The sequence below is a fragment of the Meriones unguiculatus genome, chromosome 4 (assembly GCF_030254825.1).
Source record: "Meriones unguiculatus strain TT.TT164.6M chromosome 4, Bangor_MerUng_6.1, whole genome shotgun sequence".
Classification (NCBI taxonomy): domain Eukaryota; kingdom Metazoa; phylum Chordata; class Mammalia; order Rodentia; family Muridae; genus Meriones; species Meriones unguiculatus.
The window spans coordinates 81,698,513-81,719,773 of NC_083352.1; the positions used below are offsets into that span (position 1 = coordinate 81,698,513).

General features: G+C 46.5%; 1 protein-coding gene across 2 annotated transcripts in view; it reads right to left on the minus strand.

Moving 5' to 3' along the window:
* Positions 1-13,519: 13,519 nt before the first annotated feature.
* Positions 13,520-21,261, minus strand: part of LOC110560874 (S-adenosyl-L-methionine-dependent tRNA 4-demethylwyosine synthase TYW1) — an 80,895-nt gene continuing 73,153 nt past the window's right edge. For both annotated transcript variants that reach the window (XM_021657016.2, XM_060382255.1), the window contains exons 15-16: positions 18,855-19,022; positions 13,520-14,052 (exon numbers count right to left, since the gene is read on the minus strand). In XM_021657016.2, coding sequence (XP_021512691.1) covers positions 13,831-14,052; positions 18,855-19,022 — 390 coding nt within the window. In that variant the 3' untranslated portion in view covers positions 13,520-13,830. The remainder of the gene's footprint in view (positions 14,053-18,854; positions 19,023-21,261) is intronic.

The window sequence follows — 21,261 nt, forward strand, 5'->3', positions numbered from 1 at the left end:
TCTGCTTGTTTTCACATGGAAGCCTCTCTTGAGGAGATGCCCTTCTGTGCATCACTTTTCCCTGATTAAGAACCCTGAATGTCTTAATGGGGCTTCCCCATTGATTTCTTCTAAAATGTTTTAAGCAGTCAATCTGATGGAACTTTGCTAGCTAGCTATCCATCTGTCTATTAATTGATATGTATTCTTTTTACCTTGCCTTGCTATGCATTTAGTAAGCTCATTCAAAGTTGAAAGAGTGGCTATCACATATCATTTTCTGGGCTGCACAGAACACCTTCCTTGCCATGACGGACTGAAACCAGGAGAAAAAATAAATCCTTCCTCCCTTCACTGTAGCTGTCGGGTGTTTTGGTCACACAGATGCAAAAGCAGCTGAAATAGATGTGGAATCTTCTTATTTCTCAGCCCCTCCTGATTTTGGTTAAAGATCCAGGTAGAAGAGTCCTGGGTTCACTCCCTACCACCATATTTAAAAAGAAACAAGTGTCGGGAGTGTAAAGATTGAGCCGTGGTTAGGAGTGCTTGCTGTTCTTGCAGAGGACCCAAGTTTGCTTCCCCACACCCACATCAGCAGCTTACAATCTCCTGTTACTCCAGCTCCAGGGACTCCGCTGGCCTCTGCGGGCAGTGCGCTCACCAGCACATTCACACACACACAGACACATACACACATACTCCAAAGCACATACATGTGTGCACACAAGTCTTTAAAATCTAAAACTAAAAAAGCAAATGTGCTAGTGCACACCTATAATCCCAGCACGCAGGAGGTGGAGTTAGGAAGATCAGAAGTTCAAGGTCATTCTCAACCACATAGCAAGTTCAAGCCCGACGTGGGTCACTTAATCACCCCTTTCTCTTTTAATGAGGAAAAAGGCATTCTCCTTCTTTACTTCTCCTGACACAGTCACGTCTGTAAATATTTTCAGAAGAAGTAAGGGAGCAGAACACAGGGATTTCTGTTTGTTTATTTGTTTGTTTTTCTCGTGTCATTATGAGATTTTTCTTAGAGCTTAAGTCTGAGGCATGAGGGATTATCCTGGGACAGTCAGTCCTCCAAGAAAAGCCACACTCTCTCAAGGCCCCTGAGCCTCATTGAGCTGACACAAGAGCAAATGTTGCTTTCTAGCTGTCTCTTACTGCCCCAACGAGTCTCTGTAAACACGTTTTTCTAAAGTCTCTAAAAACTGGAGGGGGCAGGGGTGAGATATGGTCACAGTTGGTAAAGCGCTTGCCTTGCAAGTGTGAGTACTTGAGTTTGAACCCACAAATCCACATGAAAATGAAGAGCATGAGCTGGTGAGTTGGCTCGGCAGGTAAAGGGGCGTGCTGCTAAGCCTGACGACCTGACATCATGGAAGGAGGAAACAGATTTCAGAAAGTCATCCTCTGACCTCTACAAGTGTGTGGTGGCATGCATACACATGGGAACACGTGCACACACACAGATGTGATTTTTAAAAAGCAGAGTGTAGTGACACATCTGATTTCAGTGCTGACCAGACAGAAGCAGGAAGGTCCCTGGAGCGCATGGGCAGCCAACCCAGCCCGTTCAGTGAGTTCCCGACCCCAGGAAGAGGAACTCGAAAAACTAAATCAGTGCCCGATGACCAACACTTGAGCAGAGCTCTGGCCTCTACGTGCATACACACGCATGCACGCCTGCACATGCCTCTCCTGTGTGTGTGCACTCGCAGAAAGGCAAAAAGAAGGATTGCAACACTTGGAAATGAACAATATGTGCCCCAGAACCAGCCTTCACGAGCACTCGAAGCGACGTAAAGAAGGCATTGTCCTGTGTCAGAGGAGTGGCCCTATGTCACCCCACCCCGTCGCCCAGCAACTGGAGCAGGAACTGGCTGCTCGCAGATTCCTTCCTGGTAGGATCCGAACCCTGAGCCTTGTTTAGTTTTCCAGCGTCAGGGCGACTCTAATATCCTAGAGGCTCAGCAAGCCCCCACACACGGCAGCCTAGCTCTCTGGATACCCATGGACGCTGCGCCAATAGGGCAGCAGATCCCCCGGAACCAGAGTCACAGCAGCTGTGACAGAGAGCACCTTGAGAGAGGAAGGGGTTATTTTGGTTCCCAATCTGAGGTCACAGCACATCATGGCGGCAGGAACAGCTGGTCACACTGTGTGGAGATGGTCATACTGTGTGCAGTCAAGAATAAAAGATGAATTCTGGTGCTCAGCTCTCTTTCTTTCTTCCTTCCTTCCTTCCTTCCTTCCTTCCTTCCTTCCTTCCTTCCTTTCTTTCTTTCTTTCTTTCTTTCTTTCTTTCTTTCTTTCTTTCTTTCTTTCTTTCTTTCTTTCTTTCTTTCTTTTCACTCAGTCCAGGACCCCAGCCATGGGATGAAGCTGCCCATATTCAGAACGGGTTTTTCTACTCAATAAGGCTAGTCCAGAAACCTCCTCCCAGACACGCCCATAGCTCCTTTCCACAGCCATTCTAAATGCAATCAAGGTGACAATGGAGACTGATCATCATATTTAGTCTTTAGTATTATTTTCCTTTCTAGGCAAAGATGCGTGCAGAGCTGTAAGGAACTTGGATGCCTTGGAGATTACAGGCATCATAGTGGATCTCAGCATTCTGGAGGCTGAGGCAGGAGGATCATGAGTTCTAGGCCAGCACAAGCTACACAGCAGAACCCCATCTTTAAAAAAAATGAGTTAATAACAAATAAGAACAGTAGTAACAATAAGAGAAAGAGAGATAAAAGCTGAAGGCTGAAACAGAAGTCATGCTATCTCTTGGCTAAGTAAAGATCTCATGTGTTGATGGAGCAAAATGGAATCTTCCATTTTTATCTATGGTGTGAATTCTGCATAGACCACAACAAGAACTCTGGGGACTTTGGATTCCAGCAAGTGAGAGCTGTCTGGGAAACGCAGACATTTGTACAGCGGGGTCTCTGTTAGGAAGGATGAAACACAGAGCTGGGGAGATGGCTCCCCTGGCAAGAGCGCTTCCTGATCTTCTAGAAGACCTGTGCTCAGTCCCAGCACCCACAATGAAGGATTCACAACCGCCTGTAATGCCAGCTACCAGGGGACCCAGGGCCTCTGGCCTCCACGGGCACCTCACTCACGAATGCATGCGTGCTTACACACACACACACACACTAATTTAAAATATGAATAAATCTTTTAAAAAATAAATACTTTTAAAAAAAAGAATAAAACAAGAAAGCTGTGGAAGTGCATGCCTATAATCTCAGCACTCAAAGGCTGAGGCAGGAGGATAGCTTGTTTGAAGTCAGCCTGGGCTACACAAGGAGGCTATCTCAAAAGTAGTAAAATAACATGAAAACATTACAAACAAGAAAAGAAAATTAGCTAGGGGGATGAAAAGAACGGCATAAAGTATTGCCAAATGTTAACAAACAAACAAGATCATTTAGTGCAGCAGCCTGAACTGGGGAGACTTGGTTTCACCTCTTCTCTGTGGTGCTCCCCTGGACACACTGCCCAGCTTCTCTGAACCTTGAATCTTCTCTTTGCAGTAAGAAGCTCATGGAATTGTTCCAAAGGTGGTCTCACAGCCCCCAAGAGCTGTATTATTCAAAACAGACCAGCAAGATGGCTCAGTCAACAAACTGCTAGCTACATAAACATGAGGCGCCAAGTTCGATACCAGCTCCCGTGTAATCATCCCAGCATGGTCTCACACATTTGTAAGCCAGTGCTGGGGAAACAGAGTCCACGTGAAGCCCTGGGGCTCACTGCCAGCCAGCCCAGCCTACTTGGTGAGATTTAGATTCAGAAAGACCCTACCTTAAGAAAAAAAAGGGTGGGAGGGGAAACAGACATCCCATGAGGAACAGCATCAGAGGCTGACCTCTGCCCTCTATGCACGCTCACATACACACAAAGAACGGGTGTTTTAGAGAACCTAAGGAATCCTTTAAGCTATTCAATAACCAAACTACAGAAGACAAAATTGAACATTCTAAGGATCATGCCCAAGAGTCCTGAACTGGAGCCATTATATTTTCCAATTATTTTTAGTAAACATTAGAATTAGTTTTTAATCTCTAACTACTGTTTCTTTGTCAGTACTTAAGACCTCAAGATTTATTTGAGTTCCATGCTCATAAATAATTGAAATTTATTTTTCTACTGTGCAATTAGAAGAAACTGTCTAACCTTAGAATAGGAAAGTCAGAATATTATATCCTCCGGGGGCCAATGAGATGGCTCAGCAGTTGAGAGTGCTTGCTCTCGCAGAGGACCAGCACCCACACTGGGCTGCTCACAACCATCTGTAACTCCCATTCCAGGAGATCTGATGCCCTCTTGTAGCCCCCAAAGCCATTATATTCAGTGTACACAAACCCACACACATATTTAAAATGAAATAAAAATTTTTATGTAAACACGCTGTCGCTATGTATATCTGTATAGAGGTTTCTCAAAAGAAAATACACTAAAATTAGAACTTGATATGACCCAGCTACACCACTGCTAGGAACATACTGGAAGGCCCGTAAGTCAGCAGACCACAGAGACACCGGCACATCCATGTCCATTGCTGCCCTGTTCACGATAGACAAGAGATGGTACCAGCCAAGATGCCATCAATGGACTTACAGGTCATCATGGTGGGTGTATGGACACAGTGGAGTTTGATCCAACTGTAGGAGAAATGAAACCACATTTGCAGTTAAGTGGGTAGGACTGGAAATGACTATGTCAAGGGAAGTAAGCCAGACTCAGAGAGATGGAGACAACATGGGTTCTCTTAGCCATAGAACCCAGATTTTAAAAGGCATGTGCCTCCAGCACTTGGGAGGCAGAGGCAGGCAAATCTCTGAGTTCAAGGCCAGCTTGGTCTACAGAGTGAGTTCTAGAACGGCCAGGGATACACAGAGAAATCCTGTCTCAAAAAACAATAGACAGATAGGTAGATAGATAGATAGACAGATAGGTAGATAGATAGATAGACAGACAGACAGACAGACAGACAGACAGACAGACAGATAGATAGATAGATAGATAGATAGATAGATAGATAGATAGACAGATAGAAAGATAATGATAGAATTTGTGCACATGTATTTTTAAGTGAATATTACATCCCCTTTGATGTGTTTCTGAGGGCATCTTTACATTACATTCACATACATGTGATAGCAGTGATGGGTTTTGGAGTCTTCAGAAAATCTTAGGGCTGACATCTGGAACAAGGGTCAGGAAGGTGGCTCAGTGGGGAAGGCACTTGACAACCTGAACTTGATCCCCAAGAACCACATGATGGAAGGAGGGAACTAGTTGATTTGCACATGTACATCATGGCATGCTCATGCACACACAAACATATTAAATACATAGTTTTTAACTAATGCAATGTACAGAGTACAATTTCTTAAATAACTGAACACTGATCAGTTTATTTACCTCTTAGTTTTGCAGTGTTGGGGGTGGAACCCAGGCCTCTGTATAAGCTAGGCAAGCACTCTTCTACTGGGCCACATGTCCGGACAACATATCTGTTAGACCATCCAGTTCTAGTATGCCCATACATGTAAATGAATACTAGGTACATATATAAACCCATAAACCAGACAATCATGTTCTACTGACAATTATACATATATTCTCTTAATTTAAAATCAAAGCATAATGACAGTCCAAGCCCCTCCCCCAAGGGTTCAGGAAACCTCTCAGAAGAAGAGGTCGTAAGAGCCAGAGGGGATGGAGGACACCAAGGAAACAAGGCCAGCTGTTGCTGTAGTCTGGTCCACCGTGATGTGCTACTCTTACCACAAGGCCAGAAACATGGAGCCAGCCTATCACAGGGGCTCTGTCTCACCCTGGCTCCCTCCTCTGACGACTCTGCATTCCCAGTGCCGTGAATTCCCGCCTCACAGGGGCTCAGCCACCACACAGTCAAGAACTGTGGACTGACCAAACCTGTCCTCGCTTAAGTCGCTGCTCTGGTACATTTGATCCCAGGGTGAGGATGCTACAGTCTTTGAGGCATCTAAAGTCACGGCTCAATGCTTACAAGTGCTTGTGTGAATGAGTGGGGGGGGAAGGGTGCTGACCGCAGCGCACTTTGAGCTCACACACCATTGTCCACAATGAACCGGACAGCCAAGTTCACGAGAGAGGGACAAGGAGAAAGTGTGCAGGTCCCTACGGGAGGCGTCAGGAAAGATGCTACAGCAATTGGTCAAAAAGGGGCTTTGGATATCGGGGGCCAAAAATATAAAGAATTGACACATTAAAAGTACCAAGAAGAAGGCTGGGGAATATGTCTCAGGAAAGTGCTTACCTAGCAATCATGAGGACCTGAGCTCAATTCCTGCATGAAGAGTAAAACAAAAGCCAGGCATGGTGGTGTGTGCTTATAACTCCAGCGCAGGGAAGCTGAGGCAGGCAGCCCCTGGGGCTCACTGGCCAGTTAGCTCAGCCTTCTCAGTGAGTTCCAGACAGCTGGGAAAGCCTGTCTCAAAAAATAAGGTGAAAAATAAAAAGGGAGAAAGTGACGGGGGGAGGGAGGGGAGGCAGTGGGTAAAGGTATAAACCAACAGTCCTGACAATCTGAGTTCAGTCCCCAGAACCAACAGAGTGGAAGAACAGAGCCAACTCCCGCAAGTTGTCCTCTGACCACCACGGGAATGCCATGGCATGTACACGCCTTCATGCACGCATGCGTGTGCACACCCCAACACACACACACACACACACACACACACACTAAATGAGTAAATCTAATACAACAGTTTCAGTATTTTAAAGAACTGGTTGTTTTTACTTTATGTATAAGGAGATTTTGCCTTCAGAGGAGGGTAACAGATACCCTGGAACAGGAGTTATAGACAAGGGGGAGCTGGGAACCTAATCTGGGTCCTCTGGAAGAGTAGCAGTGCCTCTCTCCTCTCTCTTTCTATACACACATGTACATGTGCATATATATTGGATGGAACCTGACAGATGACAGCCAAGGTTGTCCTCTAGACTCCACAACTCTACAGCACTCACATATGTGAGCACATGTGCCTGTACACCAAACACACACACTCACACCCACACACATACATACACGGGGGGGGATAAAGAGAGAGATGTGATCTACTAACCCCACATATTAGGGGAAAAAAAACACTGAAATAGTCTGAATCGACTGGAAGAAAAGTGTGATAGGAGTGTTCTGACTCATTCAGAAACGCTCTCACTGCAAAAGGCTGTATATCTTCAAAGAATACGTTAGTTCTGATCGAACCCAGAAAACCATTTAGAGCTTTTCAAGACTAAAAGAGACACCACAGCATTCTGATAAGGACCATCAGTAATCTACACGGCAAGTTACCTCTGCCTTATTTTTTTTAAATGAATGTTTTGTTTTTGTTTTTATAAATGAATCCATTCCCAACTGCCCATGAGATGTTAGTGCCCTGACACCTGGCTGGACAGAGGGAAAGGACACTAATTAAGAGAGGTAGGTAGGGATCTGCTACTCTGTGAGCTTGCCAGAACGATGCCTGCATTCATCCTTCTGTCCATAGCTTACAGTGCATCTGTATAAGGTCCCCCAAAGATGGCTCCAAGAGAAGTTGATAACGATGCCATCTCGAAGTCAGGGACTTCCGTCTGCGATGCTGAGAGAGGTGTTACAGGTTAGATCTTCAGTGTCCTCCATGATCGTTTGAAAATGAGATAACCTCACAGGCTCATAGTTTACTCACTCATTCCCCAGCAGGTGGCGCTATTTTGGGAGGCTGTGAAGCTTTTAGGAAGTGAGCCCAACTGGGGCAAAGGGGGCCACTGGGTAGAAGGAGAAATGATCTCGGAAGGTTATATTAATTCCATGGTTCCTGATTCTCTCTCCCCGTCCTGATCCCTCATGATGTGAACAGCTTCCACGACATGACACCATAAGCGGAGTTGCTTTGCCATGCCTTCCCTGACATGGATGGGCTGGTGTTCTTGAACCCAGAGCCTTCATTTGTTTCTGTGTTTCACCCACAACACTTCAAATATGCTAATGCGTCCCTCGAGTCTTCGTCCTTTCCATGGCAATATTGGAAGGTGGTAGCAACTTAAAAATGATCTGAAGAACTTAAAAGTCATTGGTTTTGTTGCCTCCTGCCCTCCTGCCATGATGTTCTGCCTCATCATGGGTTAATGTCAAATGACTGCGAACTGAGCCCTCCAAAAGTGTGAGCCCAAACAAACCTTTCTTCTTCATAAACTAATTGTATCAAGTATTTGTTATAGTAACAGAATGCTGACTAAGGCAGGAGTCAAATATTTTAAACCAATAAACTACAATACCACACATATATCTTGTTCACAGGCTCTGGGTTTCAGCCTCAGGACCTCCAAAAACAAAGTAGGAAATGGGTTTCCTTTAGTTAAGAGAGACATTTCCAGTTGTTTTGGAAGCCATCTAAGCATGTGAGACACAGAGTCAGGGCTCATGGAGACTCTGAAAGCTTTTTCCTTGTAGGAGAGTGGTGGAGGAACTGGCAGCAGTGGCTCATTAATGAGGTAAAGTGTTTAAGTGATGTAAACACTTTCTTTGTTTTATGTCTAGATGTGTTTGAATGATGTGATGGGGGAGATATTTTCTGATTTTTTCCACTGAATTTAACACATTAGCTCGGGTAAGCGAAACCCACTGAAGTTTCAGCTTTGAAAGAAGTTTCAGCTCTTCCCTTCCTTTTTCTTCCTGCAGACAACCTTGGCACCCTGACTACCAGAGCAATATCAGTAATAGAAGCCATTACGTCAGCATTTCCTGTCCCTTGGGAACAACAAGCTGACTCTATTGGAGGGGACACCAGGGAGAGTGGGACAGGATGTGGTGGCCAAAGGAATGGTCAGTTTGTGACTCTGAGTCATGGATTGTCATAATCTGGAGGCAGACAAAGCATGGGGCTGGAGCTGCTGCTCTGTCTCCCCTAAAAGGTTTGGAAATTAAAATAATAGGCTTTTAAACAAAGAGCTATGAAAGACTCTGTCTAATGGCCCACACTCTGCATTAGCCACAGACAGACCCAGACAGGCCAGCGACAAGAACAAAATGTCACCTGCACCCTCTTCCCCAGGATAAAAAGATCGAAAAAATGAGAAACAGGGTTCAGTCACTGGATCAGGCTGAAAAGGGGGTCCCAGGAGAGTTGGCCACAAGGTCAGGGAGTAGCGATGATCTTTGCAAAATGTCTAACTTTTTCACTACAAATCAAATCACAGGGCTAGAAGCAGAGGTTAGTTAATGTAGAGCCCCTGCCTAGAATCCCCCAGTGAGGTCCTGGGTGTGGCTCCGTGGTAGAGCACCTGCCTGGAATTCTCCGTTGAGGGTTGTGAATGTGGCTCAGTGGCAGAGATGGCACTTGAGGAACAGCAGCTGAGGCAGTCCCCTAGCCTCCACTGCTCATGCACTCAGGCGTCCTTGAGGAATTCACTTTGCATGTCCAGACACCCTCCTTGCTGAGGTCCAGCAGCTGATAGGTGTGTCCCTCCAATCTCATTTCCTGGTAATCCCATTTCCTGTGCTGCTTCTCATCAAGGCCTGGTATCCCTGCTCTCGTGTTACACTCTCTGTTTAGGAGACATCAACCTTTGTCATTTGTGTTTTAATATTTTTATTATGCGTATCTGTGTGTCTGAATACAGTTGCCCATGGATTCCAAAAAAGGACCTCAGGTTCTCTAGAACTGGAGTTACAGGTGACTGTGAGCTACCAGGAGTAGTTCTCCAAGAGCAGTTTGGGCACTTAACTGCTGAGCCATCTCTCCAGGCCCCTTCCTTAGGTTTTGATGGTAATTCCCATCACGATGATTGACATATTTGTGTCTCCCCATAGGTTCTCTTCATACTTTTCTGAGTGTCCACTTTGACCTTCACCTTTGAGAGGCCTCCAAGTACCACATCACCTATCCCATTCTCAGGACAGGTCATGGTGCAGCTGCATCCATTTTAAGCATCACCTCCTACATCTCTCTCAAATCCATCCACAGCTCTACAGCCCACTAGCGCAAATATCATGCCCCAAACAGACAGACACGGGCACACCCCAGGGGGCCACTACTTCTAGTGAGTTATATGAAAATGCTTACCAACTCGTATCTTTCTCTCTTGCCCTCTCCAAGCCATTTTAAAATCTACAGCTCCGGCGATCTTATTAAAATGCAAATCAGATCAAATTGTTCTTTTGCATAATTGTTTTGAAGGCCCAGGCCTGGCATCCACCTCCCTGAGTCATCAACCATTACACTCTCTAGGCTTGGCTGGCTCTTCTGCCTCCCCCCATTCTTTCTCTGTGGTGGGGGTGTGAGTGTGTATGTGTGCGTGTGTAAGGGATCCATATTTGTGTGTACAGAGGCCAGACGAAGACACTGGATGTCCTGTGCTGTCACTCCCAACCTCATCCCCCGAGACAGACAATCCTCAACAAACCCACAGCAACTGTAGTGGTTCAAGAAACGTCCCCATAGTCTTGGGCATTTGAACACTTATTCCCTAGTTGGGGTAGCAGTTTGGAAAGCTGTTTTGGTTTTTGGGTTTTTTTTTTTTTTAATCTTTATTTTTATGCTCATGGGTGTTTTACCAGCATGTATTTCTATGTCCACACTTTGTGCTGTTTGAGGGAGGTCTAGGTGGTGGAGCCTTGCTGGAGAAAGCATGCTTCTGGGGACAAGCTCTGAGATTAGACAAGCTTCCTGCTCCAGCTGCCATGCTACCCTGACACTATGGACTTTCATCCCTCTAGAAATATAAGCTCAAATCAGTTCTCTTGGTCACTGAGTCATCTCTCTAACCCTATGTTTTCTTATTAAGTTTACCTTTGTGTGTGTGCACTCGAGGGAGTGTCTGTGTCTATGTGTTTAATGGCTTGCTTGAATGCATACCAGTAATCCCAGCCCTCAGGAGGCAGAGGCAGGAAGTCCTACCATAGATTGGACAGCCTGGATGGCTTATGAGACCTTGTATCAAAAATAAAACAACAGAGGATAGGGGTTGGGAGGCGGCTAAGTGGGTAAGCGCCCTACACGGCATAGGGACCTGAGTTTGAACGCCCAGACGCCAGGTAAGAAGCTGGGCGTTCACACGTGTGCCTGTAACCCCAACGCTGGGTATGGAGTGAAGATGGGGCTTGCTGGACACCAGCCTTGCTCCAGGCTCCGTAAGAGACACCCTCTCAAGGAAACAGGGTTGAAAGTGACAGAGTGGTCCTCCTCTGGACTCTGCGTGTGCACAGGTGAGCACGCCCGAATGCCTGTGTGTACACACAACACACACACACACACCAAACGGTTCGCATTAGTGAACTGAGGCTGTCTGAAGCCAGCACTCTGATGCCAGGGATCCCGAAGACAGCCTGACCTTGGCTGAAAGGCACGTGGGAAGCGTGGGTGGGGCGCCATACATACTCACTGAGGATCAACTGTGCTCTCACCAGCCCCATAACAGCCAGTGACCTTAACGTCCATCTCTTACTTAACAATCTCCTGACAGAAAACCTTCTCAAGGCACACCCAGGGTAGGGGACTCCTGCCTTCTCCCCTTCATAACACAGCACAGCGTGTGAAATCTGGGAAGACTTCCCCACTCTTGTGTCACAGGTCGAACCCGCTGACCCTTCCGGGGTAACCTGTGAACACATCGATGTATGACGTCACCTTTATCCCGTGACTATAACAGGTAACATGCCACGGGCAACCTAAATCCAAGCCCCCAGCACAGCCGGTTATACCTATCTCCTCCATTTAGATGTGGAGCCTTTCAAATTCTGTAGATATTTATGTTGGGTGTCTGTGGATGCGTGTGTGCACTGCACAGGAAGAACGTGGCACAGCTTGCTGGAGTCAGTCCTCTCCTTCCACCACAGACGAACCCACTTGGGTCATCAGGCTTGGGCACAGGCGCCTTAAGCAGCTCAGCCATGTCTTCCTGCCCCTACTTTTTTAAAGATTTCCTTGTGTGGACGCGGGCCTACATCAGTTTAAGCCCACTATGTGCAGGAAGGACCCCCAGCAGCCAGAAGATGGCGGCAGATCCCGGGCGCTGGAGCTGTGCGTGGTTGGGAGTCCCCCGCTATGGGTTCTAGGAACTGAACCCAGGTCTTCTGCAAGGGCAGCATACACTCTCACCTACTGAGCCACTTCCCAATACAGCCCCTACTTTTTCCCATCTCTGTGAACATGTGTACACGTGCCTGTGTCTACGTGTGTGACTGAGGGTGTACCTGTGACGCAGTGTAAGTGAAGGTCAGAGGGAACCCTGGCTTCGGTCCTCATCCTCCATCTTGAGACAGGCTAGCGGGCCCTGGAGCGTCTGGGGAGGGGTCTGATAGGACTTAATGCTCAAAGAACAGAAGAATCTTCAATCTGAGGACATAAAAGAATAACTGTGCCCTGGGTCTTTAGGAAAGATTATTAAGTTTTATAGATAAAAGAATTTTAAAATAACTTCAATTACTTGGATAAAGAAAACTGACTAAGATGTTTCTGGTTTAAAAAAAAAGCTTGAAGCAAGGCACAGTGATTGGCAATTTCAGCACTCAGGAGTCAGAGGCAGGAGAGTCAGAAGTTCAAAACTACCCTCAGCTACAAAGCAGAATCTGGGGCCTGCCTGGGATACATGAGACCCTGTCTCAGGAAATGAAAGGGGAAAAAAAACAAAAACAGAAAATTTGGTCCTTAAAGGACAGACTGTATGTAGCAATGAGGGCAGAGACAGAGGTGTGTCTGTATGTGCCTGTGTCACACAAACACAGAAAGCCAATGCGTGAATGTGTCCATGTTTGTGTGTATGTGTGTGTTGCAAACACAGAACGAAAGACCGGGCGAGACCTCATTCTCCGCAGGTTTGCTGAACTGCTGACAGCGCACTGAGGGGCAGCCTCTCTTTGGAAGGGGCGTGGACTCCCGTCTGCCCCATGTTACCTGCTCTGGTAACAGAGCATTTCATTCCGCCTGGGACAGAATGAAACCCAGGCCAGCTCCAGGTCTAAAACAATTCCCACAAAAGTTGTGACTATGCCAAAGGTGATTGACATAATATCTTAAGATATTTGGGAAATAAAGAAAACCCTTGGGGCAGGAGGGCTAGTTCAGCAGTTGAGAGCATTGCTGTTCCTCCAGAGAACCTGAATTTCTTCCCAGCACCCATGCTGCCCCCTCACAACCACCTGTAACTCCAGCTCCAGAGGCTCTGACACCATATGCCGGCCTCAATGGGCACTGCACTTATTTGTACACACACACACACACACACACACCTTTGAAAGCTGTGAACAATCCTCTTCAGAAGATGTGACTCTTTAAGATTGAGGAAAGGAACAGAATCCTTACCTTGGAAGGAGAGAACAGTTTGGTGCAGGGCACTGTAAGCTAAATAACTAAGCGATCGCTCTACAAAGAGCCTGCCAGTGGTGCTGGCCCATAAGCTCAGTTCTCAGTAGGCTGAGGCAGGAGCACTGCTGTGAGTGGATTCTACCTGTACCATTTAAGCAGAACAGATCTAAAGAAAACGAGTAAGGTAAGGGAAAGCCAGTAACTCGGGAAGAAGAGCAAAGATAGTTTATTCCCTGTGTAACACTCAGGGATAGCACTTAGGAAAATTACTAAAATAAGATTCAAAACTACTGAAAATCCAAAGGTGACTGTCGCCTTCACTGTCTCAGAAGTCAACTCAGAAAAGGGCCCGTGTTCTGATAAGAAGCCTTGAGCCAGGCGACCGGCCGTCAGTGGCGGGTGCTCCTGATGAGGTCAGACTCTGAGATAACAGCTGTGGAGTCCTGGGGACAGTGATGGGGACCTTCTAGGGCCAGGCAGCTTTTGTCTTTGGAGATCTTTAACTCAGATGAGCTCAACATCCGGAAATGTCCTTCGCTTTGTTCTTCCTCTGGTATCTTGTGTCCTTGGGATCAAAGCCTCTTTCCCTGGCACCGAACAGCGCCCACTGCGGGGTTCTGGCCATATAATCCCTCGCCGTGAAGGCCCTGGAGCCCCCGCTCTCTTCGTACTGCTGGACAAGCTCCTGGAAGCGGCTGTAATCGATCCATGTCCACCACTCGCCGTCAACTTTAAACTGCAAAGGAAAGTTGTCAGGTCAGAAGTGAAACTGTGTGTAAAGAGAAAATTTCCAGTCCAGGGCTGGCTAGTTTTATGACAACTTGGCACAAGGTAGAGTCATTTTGGAAGAGAGACCCTGAAGTGAGAAAAATGCCCCCAGACAGACAGTCCTGTGGTGCATTTTCTTAACTGATGCTTGATGTGAGGTGACTTCAGTGCCCAGCTCACCCTGGGTGCTGCCCCCCCCCCTGGACTGGTAGTCTGGATGGTATAAGACAGCAGGCTGAGTGAGCTAGCCATCGGGAACAAGCCACTAAGCAGCACCCTCCAAGGCCTCTGCATCAGCTCCTGCCTCCAGGTTCCTGCCTTGAGTTCCTGCCCTGACTTCCTTCAATGGCAGACTGACTACAAACAACACATTGAAAAACAAAAACAAAAACAAACCCCTTTCCTCTCCAAGTTGCTTTTGGTCACAGTCTTTCAACACAGAAATAGAAACCCTGACTAAGACAGGGTTCTGACTAAAGACTAAGACAGAAACCCTGACTAACTCTGGGTTCTGCTCCCAGCATCACATAAACTGGACATGGTACTGTACACCCGCAATCCAGCATTCAAGAGGCACAATCATGATGACTGGAAGGTCAAGGTCAGCCTGGACTACACAGCAAGTTCAGGGCAGCCTGAGCTACATGTGACCCATTCAACACACACACACACACACACACACCAAATTGTAAACTGCTAATCGGCCTGGTTTTCCTATTCCTATAAACTTTCATAAGCTTATGTCCCTGAAGACTGCTCCATACCACACACAGAAGGCCCAGCTGTTAACAAGGACTGTTTTCTGAGCTGGACATAGAGGCCCTAGAGTATCAGACCCTGGGAGACTGAGGCAGAAAGGCCAGAGGTCAGAGTAGGTTGTATTTAAGAATACATATATAATGTATAGTATATATGTGTGTATATATACATATATACATACACATTATATACATATAGGCATGTAACAACAATTATTTTTTAAAAAAAGGCCATAAATTTGAAAAAATACAAGGGGTATATGGGAAGGTTTGGAGGAAAAAAGGAGAAGAGGAATTACATTATAATCTCAAAAAACAAAATAAAAGAATAAAGGCTTAACAAAAAAGAAAGAAAAAGGACAACTTATATAGATGGCGGGTAGGGCAGGAGGCTGTGTTTCTGAAAAGGGAGGGAGGCTACTCCTGAAATGGCAGTCAGGTTTTCCTGGAGCGAGGTGACTGCAGTGGCAGAGAGCTCTGCTCGGGTGTCACCACGAGTTCACGATCAAGCTGCCTCTAGCTCTTCCTGCTGTGCCTGCTTTTCAGCTGGTGTGTATTCTCATGGCTCTGCCCGCAGAACATGCGGACGGCTTTTTATTGCTAAACTTTGCTTGAGTAAAGCCTTAATCAATGGCGTCTAATTCTAAGCTGCTAAATGACTCAAGCTAGCCTTTGCATCTTAACGTGCATACAATATCTCATTAGCAGAAAGGCTCGTTAAGAATTTCAATTCAATAATGGGGAATAATCCAATTTGTACTCTCTTAAGTAAATTGCTTCTCAAAAGTCACTGTGGAATAATGGCTGGGAATGAAGAGAACACAAAAGCAGCCGAGGAGGGGCGGAGGAAGCTTGCTTTGTGGTGAGGGCTTTTCACTCAAAACCTCTATCTGGCATTCGCTTGCGTAAAGCTAATGTTGACAGGTGACTCGGATAGACAAGTGTTTCTGTCCTGGCACTAGGAAGACTGAGGCAGAAGGAACAAAAGTTCAAGGTCAGGCTGTCTCATATCTCCAACAGGGCTAGATTCGGTTAAGACCACACACTGCTTATGCAGAGGTCACAAGTTCAAGTCCCAGATCAGGTGGCTCACAACCACCTATCACTCTAGCACTGGGAAACCTGGCACCCTCCTCTGATCTCAGAGCACTTGATTGCACACTATCAAGCACCCCCCCACACACACACAAATTCAAATAAATCTTTGAAAAAACAACAAAAGCGTAATTAATTCTATGAACCAATGGAAGTGGCAGTTTCCAGGTCCAGCTAAGAAGTATTGAAAATAAAAACCACGTAGTTTCCTGGAGGTGGGGTACAGTTGATGAACTGTTTGATGAGTTAAATGGCTGTGGTCTATGTTAAACAGCTAAGAGCTTTTAGGAGACAGGGCCAAATGTATGTAAAAGCTTAATTAGGCTGCTGATGAATTAGGAGGCCTCCCTCTCGAGGTCCATTCTTTGAAATGCTGCCCAAAGCTTCCTGCATTGTACAGGCTACGACCTAAACTCCCATCTTCCCTCCCTTCCCAGACTCACTGCACACAAGTGTTCTCCAGTCCCAGGACAGAGAGCTCTTTCTAGCCTGGCATGATGGTGCACGCATGTAACCCCAGCACTCAGGAGCTAGAGGCAGAAGTTCAAGGTCATCCTCAGCTACATAGTGAATTCCAATTCCAATTCCAACCCCGTCTCCATAAACAGGAGCGAAGCGTGCAGGTGGACAGATGGCTCAGTAGTTAAAAGCACTTGCTCCTCTTGCAGAGGGCCCAAGTTTGGCAACCAGCACCCACGAGGGGCAGCTTAGAACCACCTATAACTCCAGCTTCTCTAGGGACACCTGCACCTTCGTGCACATAATTACACATACATACATACATACGTAAGAATCTTTTTTTTAAGCAGACAAAAAATAAGAAATAGAGGATTCCCTGTCATGGATAGCCCCAGAGAGACAAAAGGATCTGCTTAGATTGGGTCATAACCCTTTGGGGGTCGAACAATCCTTTCACAGGGGTCACATATCAGATATCGTGCATATCAGATATTTACATTATGATTCATAACAGCATCAAAATGACAGTTATGAAGTAACAATGAGAAGTTTTATGGTTGGGGTCACCACAACCTGAGGATCTGTATTAAAGGGTCACAATGTTAGGAAGGTTGAGAACCATTTTTTTTTTTTTTTAGCCTAGCCTACCTACATTTAAAAATTATGCATTTTAGAGTTGAGCCTCTGTATATACACACACACTCACACTCCTTCTCTCAAAAAACAAAACAAAACAAAACAAAACAAAAAAAACCACAACAACCCATTTGCAATGCATCTCATCTGCAATTCCCAAAGGCAGCTTGCAAACTTGGGCATTGGAAGCCATGCTAACCATCTTCCAAAACTGTACTCTGGTCCAGAGTGGAAGAAACCACTTGCAGAGATAGGGTTATTGGAAGCTAGAAGTGACCAAGGACAATTCTGATTCCCAGTCTCTAAGGACACAACTGGAGGACCAAGCTGATGTGACATGCCACGGATGCACTAGTGGACTTGGGCCACTGGGACAAGGGCCCTCAGCCCGGGCAGCTCAGGAACAGAGGGCTGGAGGCCCTGTGGGTCTGCTTTCTGGGCAGTTTATCTTTGGCTGTGCAGGAATGCCTTCTCAGTGGGTCAACATGGGCTTTCCCTCCGTGCGGGCTGCCCGGTGTCTCCTTGTGAGGATGCTGCCCCATCAGATCAGGGCCATTTCCTAACTTCATCCAACCCTTAGAAGCCATCTTTAACTATAGTCACACTGGAGAATTAGAAACTCAGCACAAATGAATTTTGGGTATGGGGGACACAAAATTCCACCCACAGTCTGAGGTTAAATGCTGAGCCACCAGGCCTCAGGGATCAAACTGAATGTCTACGTGACTCAAGACAAGCTGAGGCAAAAGTAGCCAAGGAAAGTCAAACTGCTGCACGAAAAAAGCAGAAGCTAAAGGGCAGCATTTGGCATGACTGACAACGATGCCCGCAGACAGCTGTGTCAACAGGGCAGCGAAGCACAGATCTCAAGACGTGAGGGGAGCATCCTGAGACACGGGGTCATCTGCCTTCAGGGACTCCTCACACCCCACACGAAGGGAAGAGGCCGATCTATGCAGAATGATAAACACACTCAAAAGGTCACGGGTGATCTTGTGACACAGTGTGGTGAGACACAGTCCTGACTAAACGGTCAGGCTGCTCTACACAGGACCAGCCACGGAGGCCAGATGCGCAGGCGTTAGCACCTGCCATGAGGAAAAAAACCAACCCCATCTAGCTATTTTCTCACCTTTCACCAAAGAAAATGATAACATGGGGTCATTATTATAAAAAATGTTCTAAAGGAAACTACACAAGATGACACATTAGCTGTGGGCTAAGCCCACAACCCAAATCCCAGCACCTGGCCTAAGATCGTATTTCCTTTATTTTCATTAATATTATAATACTTTAAAATCCATAGTGCATTTATTCTTTGGGAGGGGGGTGCTCATGGGTGGCGCTCAGAGAAAAACGCCAGTTCTCTTCCTCCTCCCTGTGGGTTCCAAGAGCCTAGTGACAAGTGTTTTCTCCACTGAGCCATCCTCTGGCCCCACATTATTTGTGTTTGAAGTCTCTAAACTTGCTGGTTGATGGTGATTCATCCAGTTGTGAGCCCAGACAGAGAGCCACCTGTAACTCCACTCTAGGAAATGACACCCTCTTCAGGCATCTGTGGGTACTGCACTCGCATGCACAAACCACATACACAGACATGCGTATACATAACTAAAAATAAAAGTCAATCTTTCAACAAAAAGCTTTAAACAAAATGTTTAAACTCAAACAATGGAACAGTGCTCTCTTTTTTGTTCAGGGCTTTCTTAATGCTTATATTAGGAAAGACAGTGGACACAGGGACATTCACTGTGATCATGTGAGGGGGAACAGAGAGGGAACAAGAAAGGGGAAAGAGGTGGGGCGGAAGCTCACGCCTTACCTTTGTGTGTGCAATCAGGAGGCAGTTGGAGTGCTCATGTTCACACGCGATTTCATAGTCAGGAAGCAGAGCAACCAGCTCCCGGACAAAGCGAACAACTTCCTCATGCCAAGGCACGTTGGCCATGGTGAGGTTGCTGGCTGCACTCTCGCCACAGTAGGTCACGCCCTGTGGGAAGGACAATGTCAGAGGTTGTTAGCTACAGAACTTTCCGTGGAGGACAGCTTGTGGCGGCCGCATTTCATTAGCAACTTGACTGGACTTGAGCTCACCGAGGAGACACAGCACTGGACAGGGCTATGAGAATGTCTCCAGGAAGGGTGACTGAGGTGAGACCCAGACCCGAGGCCAGTGGGCCGCGAGGCCAGTAGGCGGGGCCAAGGCTGGGGTCCTGCACGGAATGAAAAGGAGCACCACATCGTGTCTCTCTGCCCTCCAGCTGACTTCCCACCGTGCTATGAGCCTTTCCTCCTTTACTGCTTTTGTATCTTCTCACAGCTATGAGAAGCGCAATTATACAGATCCCACTGAAACGCTATAAGGAGATAATTACTTTTTCAGAGACAGTCTGTCTATGTGGCCCAGGCTGGGGACACACAGAATTTGTAGTCATCCTCCTGCCTCCGTCCTAGGCCTGGGATTATAGGGTGTATCGCTGTACCAAACTTGTGATACACTTTGAGTATGATTTTTTTAAAAGCATTTATTCATATCTCCTGCATTGGAGTATTTGCCTGCATGTATTTATGTATAATGTATTATGCACCACATGCATGCTTGGCACTTGTGGAATCCAGAAAAGGGCATTGGATGCCCTGGAGAGGGAGCTACAAGCAGTCATGAACCACCCAACATGGGTGCTAGGAACTGAATTCGGGTCTTCTGCACGAGCAGCAAAAGCCATCTTTCCAGCCACACTGGGTGTAAATGTATAAAAATAAAGTATTATATATTATATAGACTAAGCAGGTCATATTTAAGATATATATGTATTCATTTTATAGTCATGCAACAATTAATGACATGAAGAGGCCATGCGTTTGAAAGTGAACAAGGAAGGGTATATGTGAGCGCTTGTAGGGAGGAAATGGAAGAGGAAATGATACAATTATATTTATAATATCAAAAATAATAAAAGAATTAAAAATTAAAAAATAGACTATCACACCAAAGGAGAAGCATTTATGGATTTACATGAAAGCCTCACTCATCTTACCAACATGGAAATTTCTAAATACAACTGTCGTAAGATAATTAGCTCCTAATTCTTGACCCCTCCCAGTGAACCCAGACAGATCCCTACGTCCCCTCAGTCTTCTACTTGGTAACCTGCAGAGTGGGAAATGATTCCTTCTCTAAGAAGGTATATCTTCATGCATCTCCAGAGCAAACCTTTTTATTTTGTTTTTGCAATCCTCACGTATCCCAGGCCAGCCTCAAAGTCAGTCTGTAACCCTGCTGCCCGTGTCTGCTTCCCCGCCCCCCGGGCTCCTTCTGCACTGAGCTGGACTGGAGGGAGGGAAGTGTAGCCTGTGCGGTGGGTGCCAAGTAGGACCCTGGTCGGCAGTGAGTGCCCGAGAAACAGCCTTCTGCTGCAATCAAGATGGGATTTGGGGGGTCTGGACACGCCTAGACCTCACTCTTGCTCCAGGCTGGCTCCCACGGTCGCACGTCATCCTGACCCCACATAGCCTGAGAATCTTGGGCTCCTGATGACCCCGACTCCACCTCCTGAGTGCTGGAATTGCAGCCACGGCGACCACGACCAGCTCAGAACTGGACTTCCTCTACAGCTATCTTCAATACTCTAGACATGAGCAGCAACCGAAACAAAAGGGCATATGCACTGCTTACAAGTCCTGACCCAAACACACACACAGACACAGGCACAGAGATTCAAACACACAAGACACATACACCACATACATACACACACAGATCCAATCAGACACGTATCACACATACATACACACATACACTGAGAGAAATATGCATCAGATACTACGCACACCCCAGACAGAGGCACTGAATACACAAATACTACATATACAGACACTACAGAGACATAGCACATGGATACACACAGATTCAAATACAGATACTACACCCTCATGCACACACACACACACACACACACACAAATATGCACCAGAGATACTACACACAGAGACACTACAGGCATAGAAAGACACTGTGAATGTGCACACACACACACACACACACACACACACACTGTGTAAGAGGAAGTACTGCATCACATTAAAAAGAAAAGTCAATAGTGTAGATGCACGTGGCTGCTCCCTGCACATGGCTGCACACTGCAGAGGACAGCTCACTGCACGTGGCCGCTCACTGCATGTGGCCACTCACTGAAGAGGACGGCTCACTGCACGTGGCCGCTCACTGC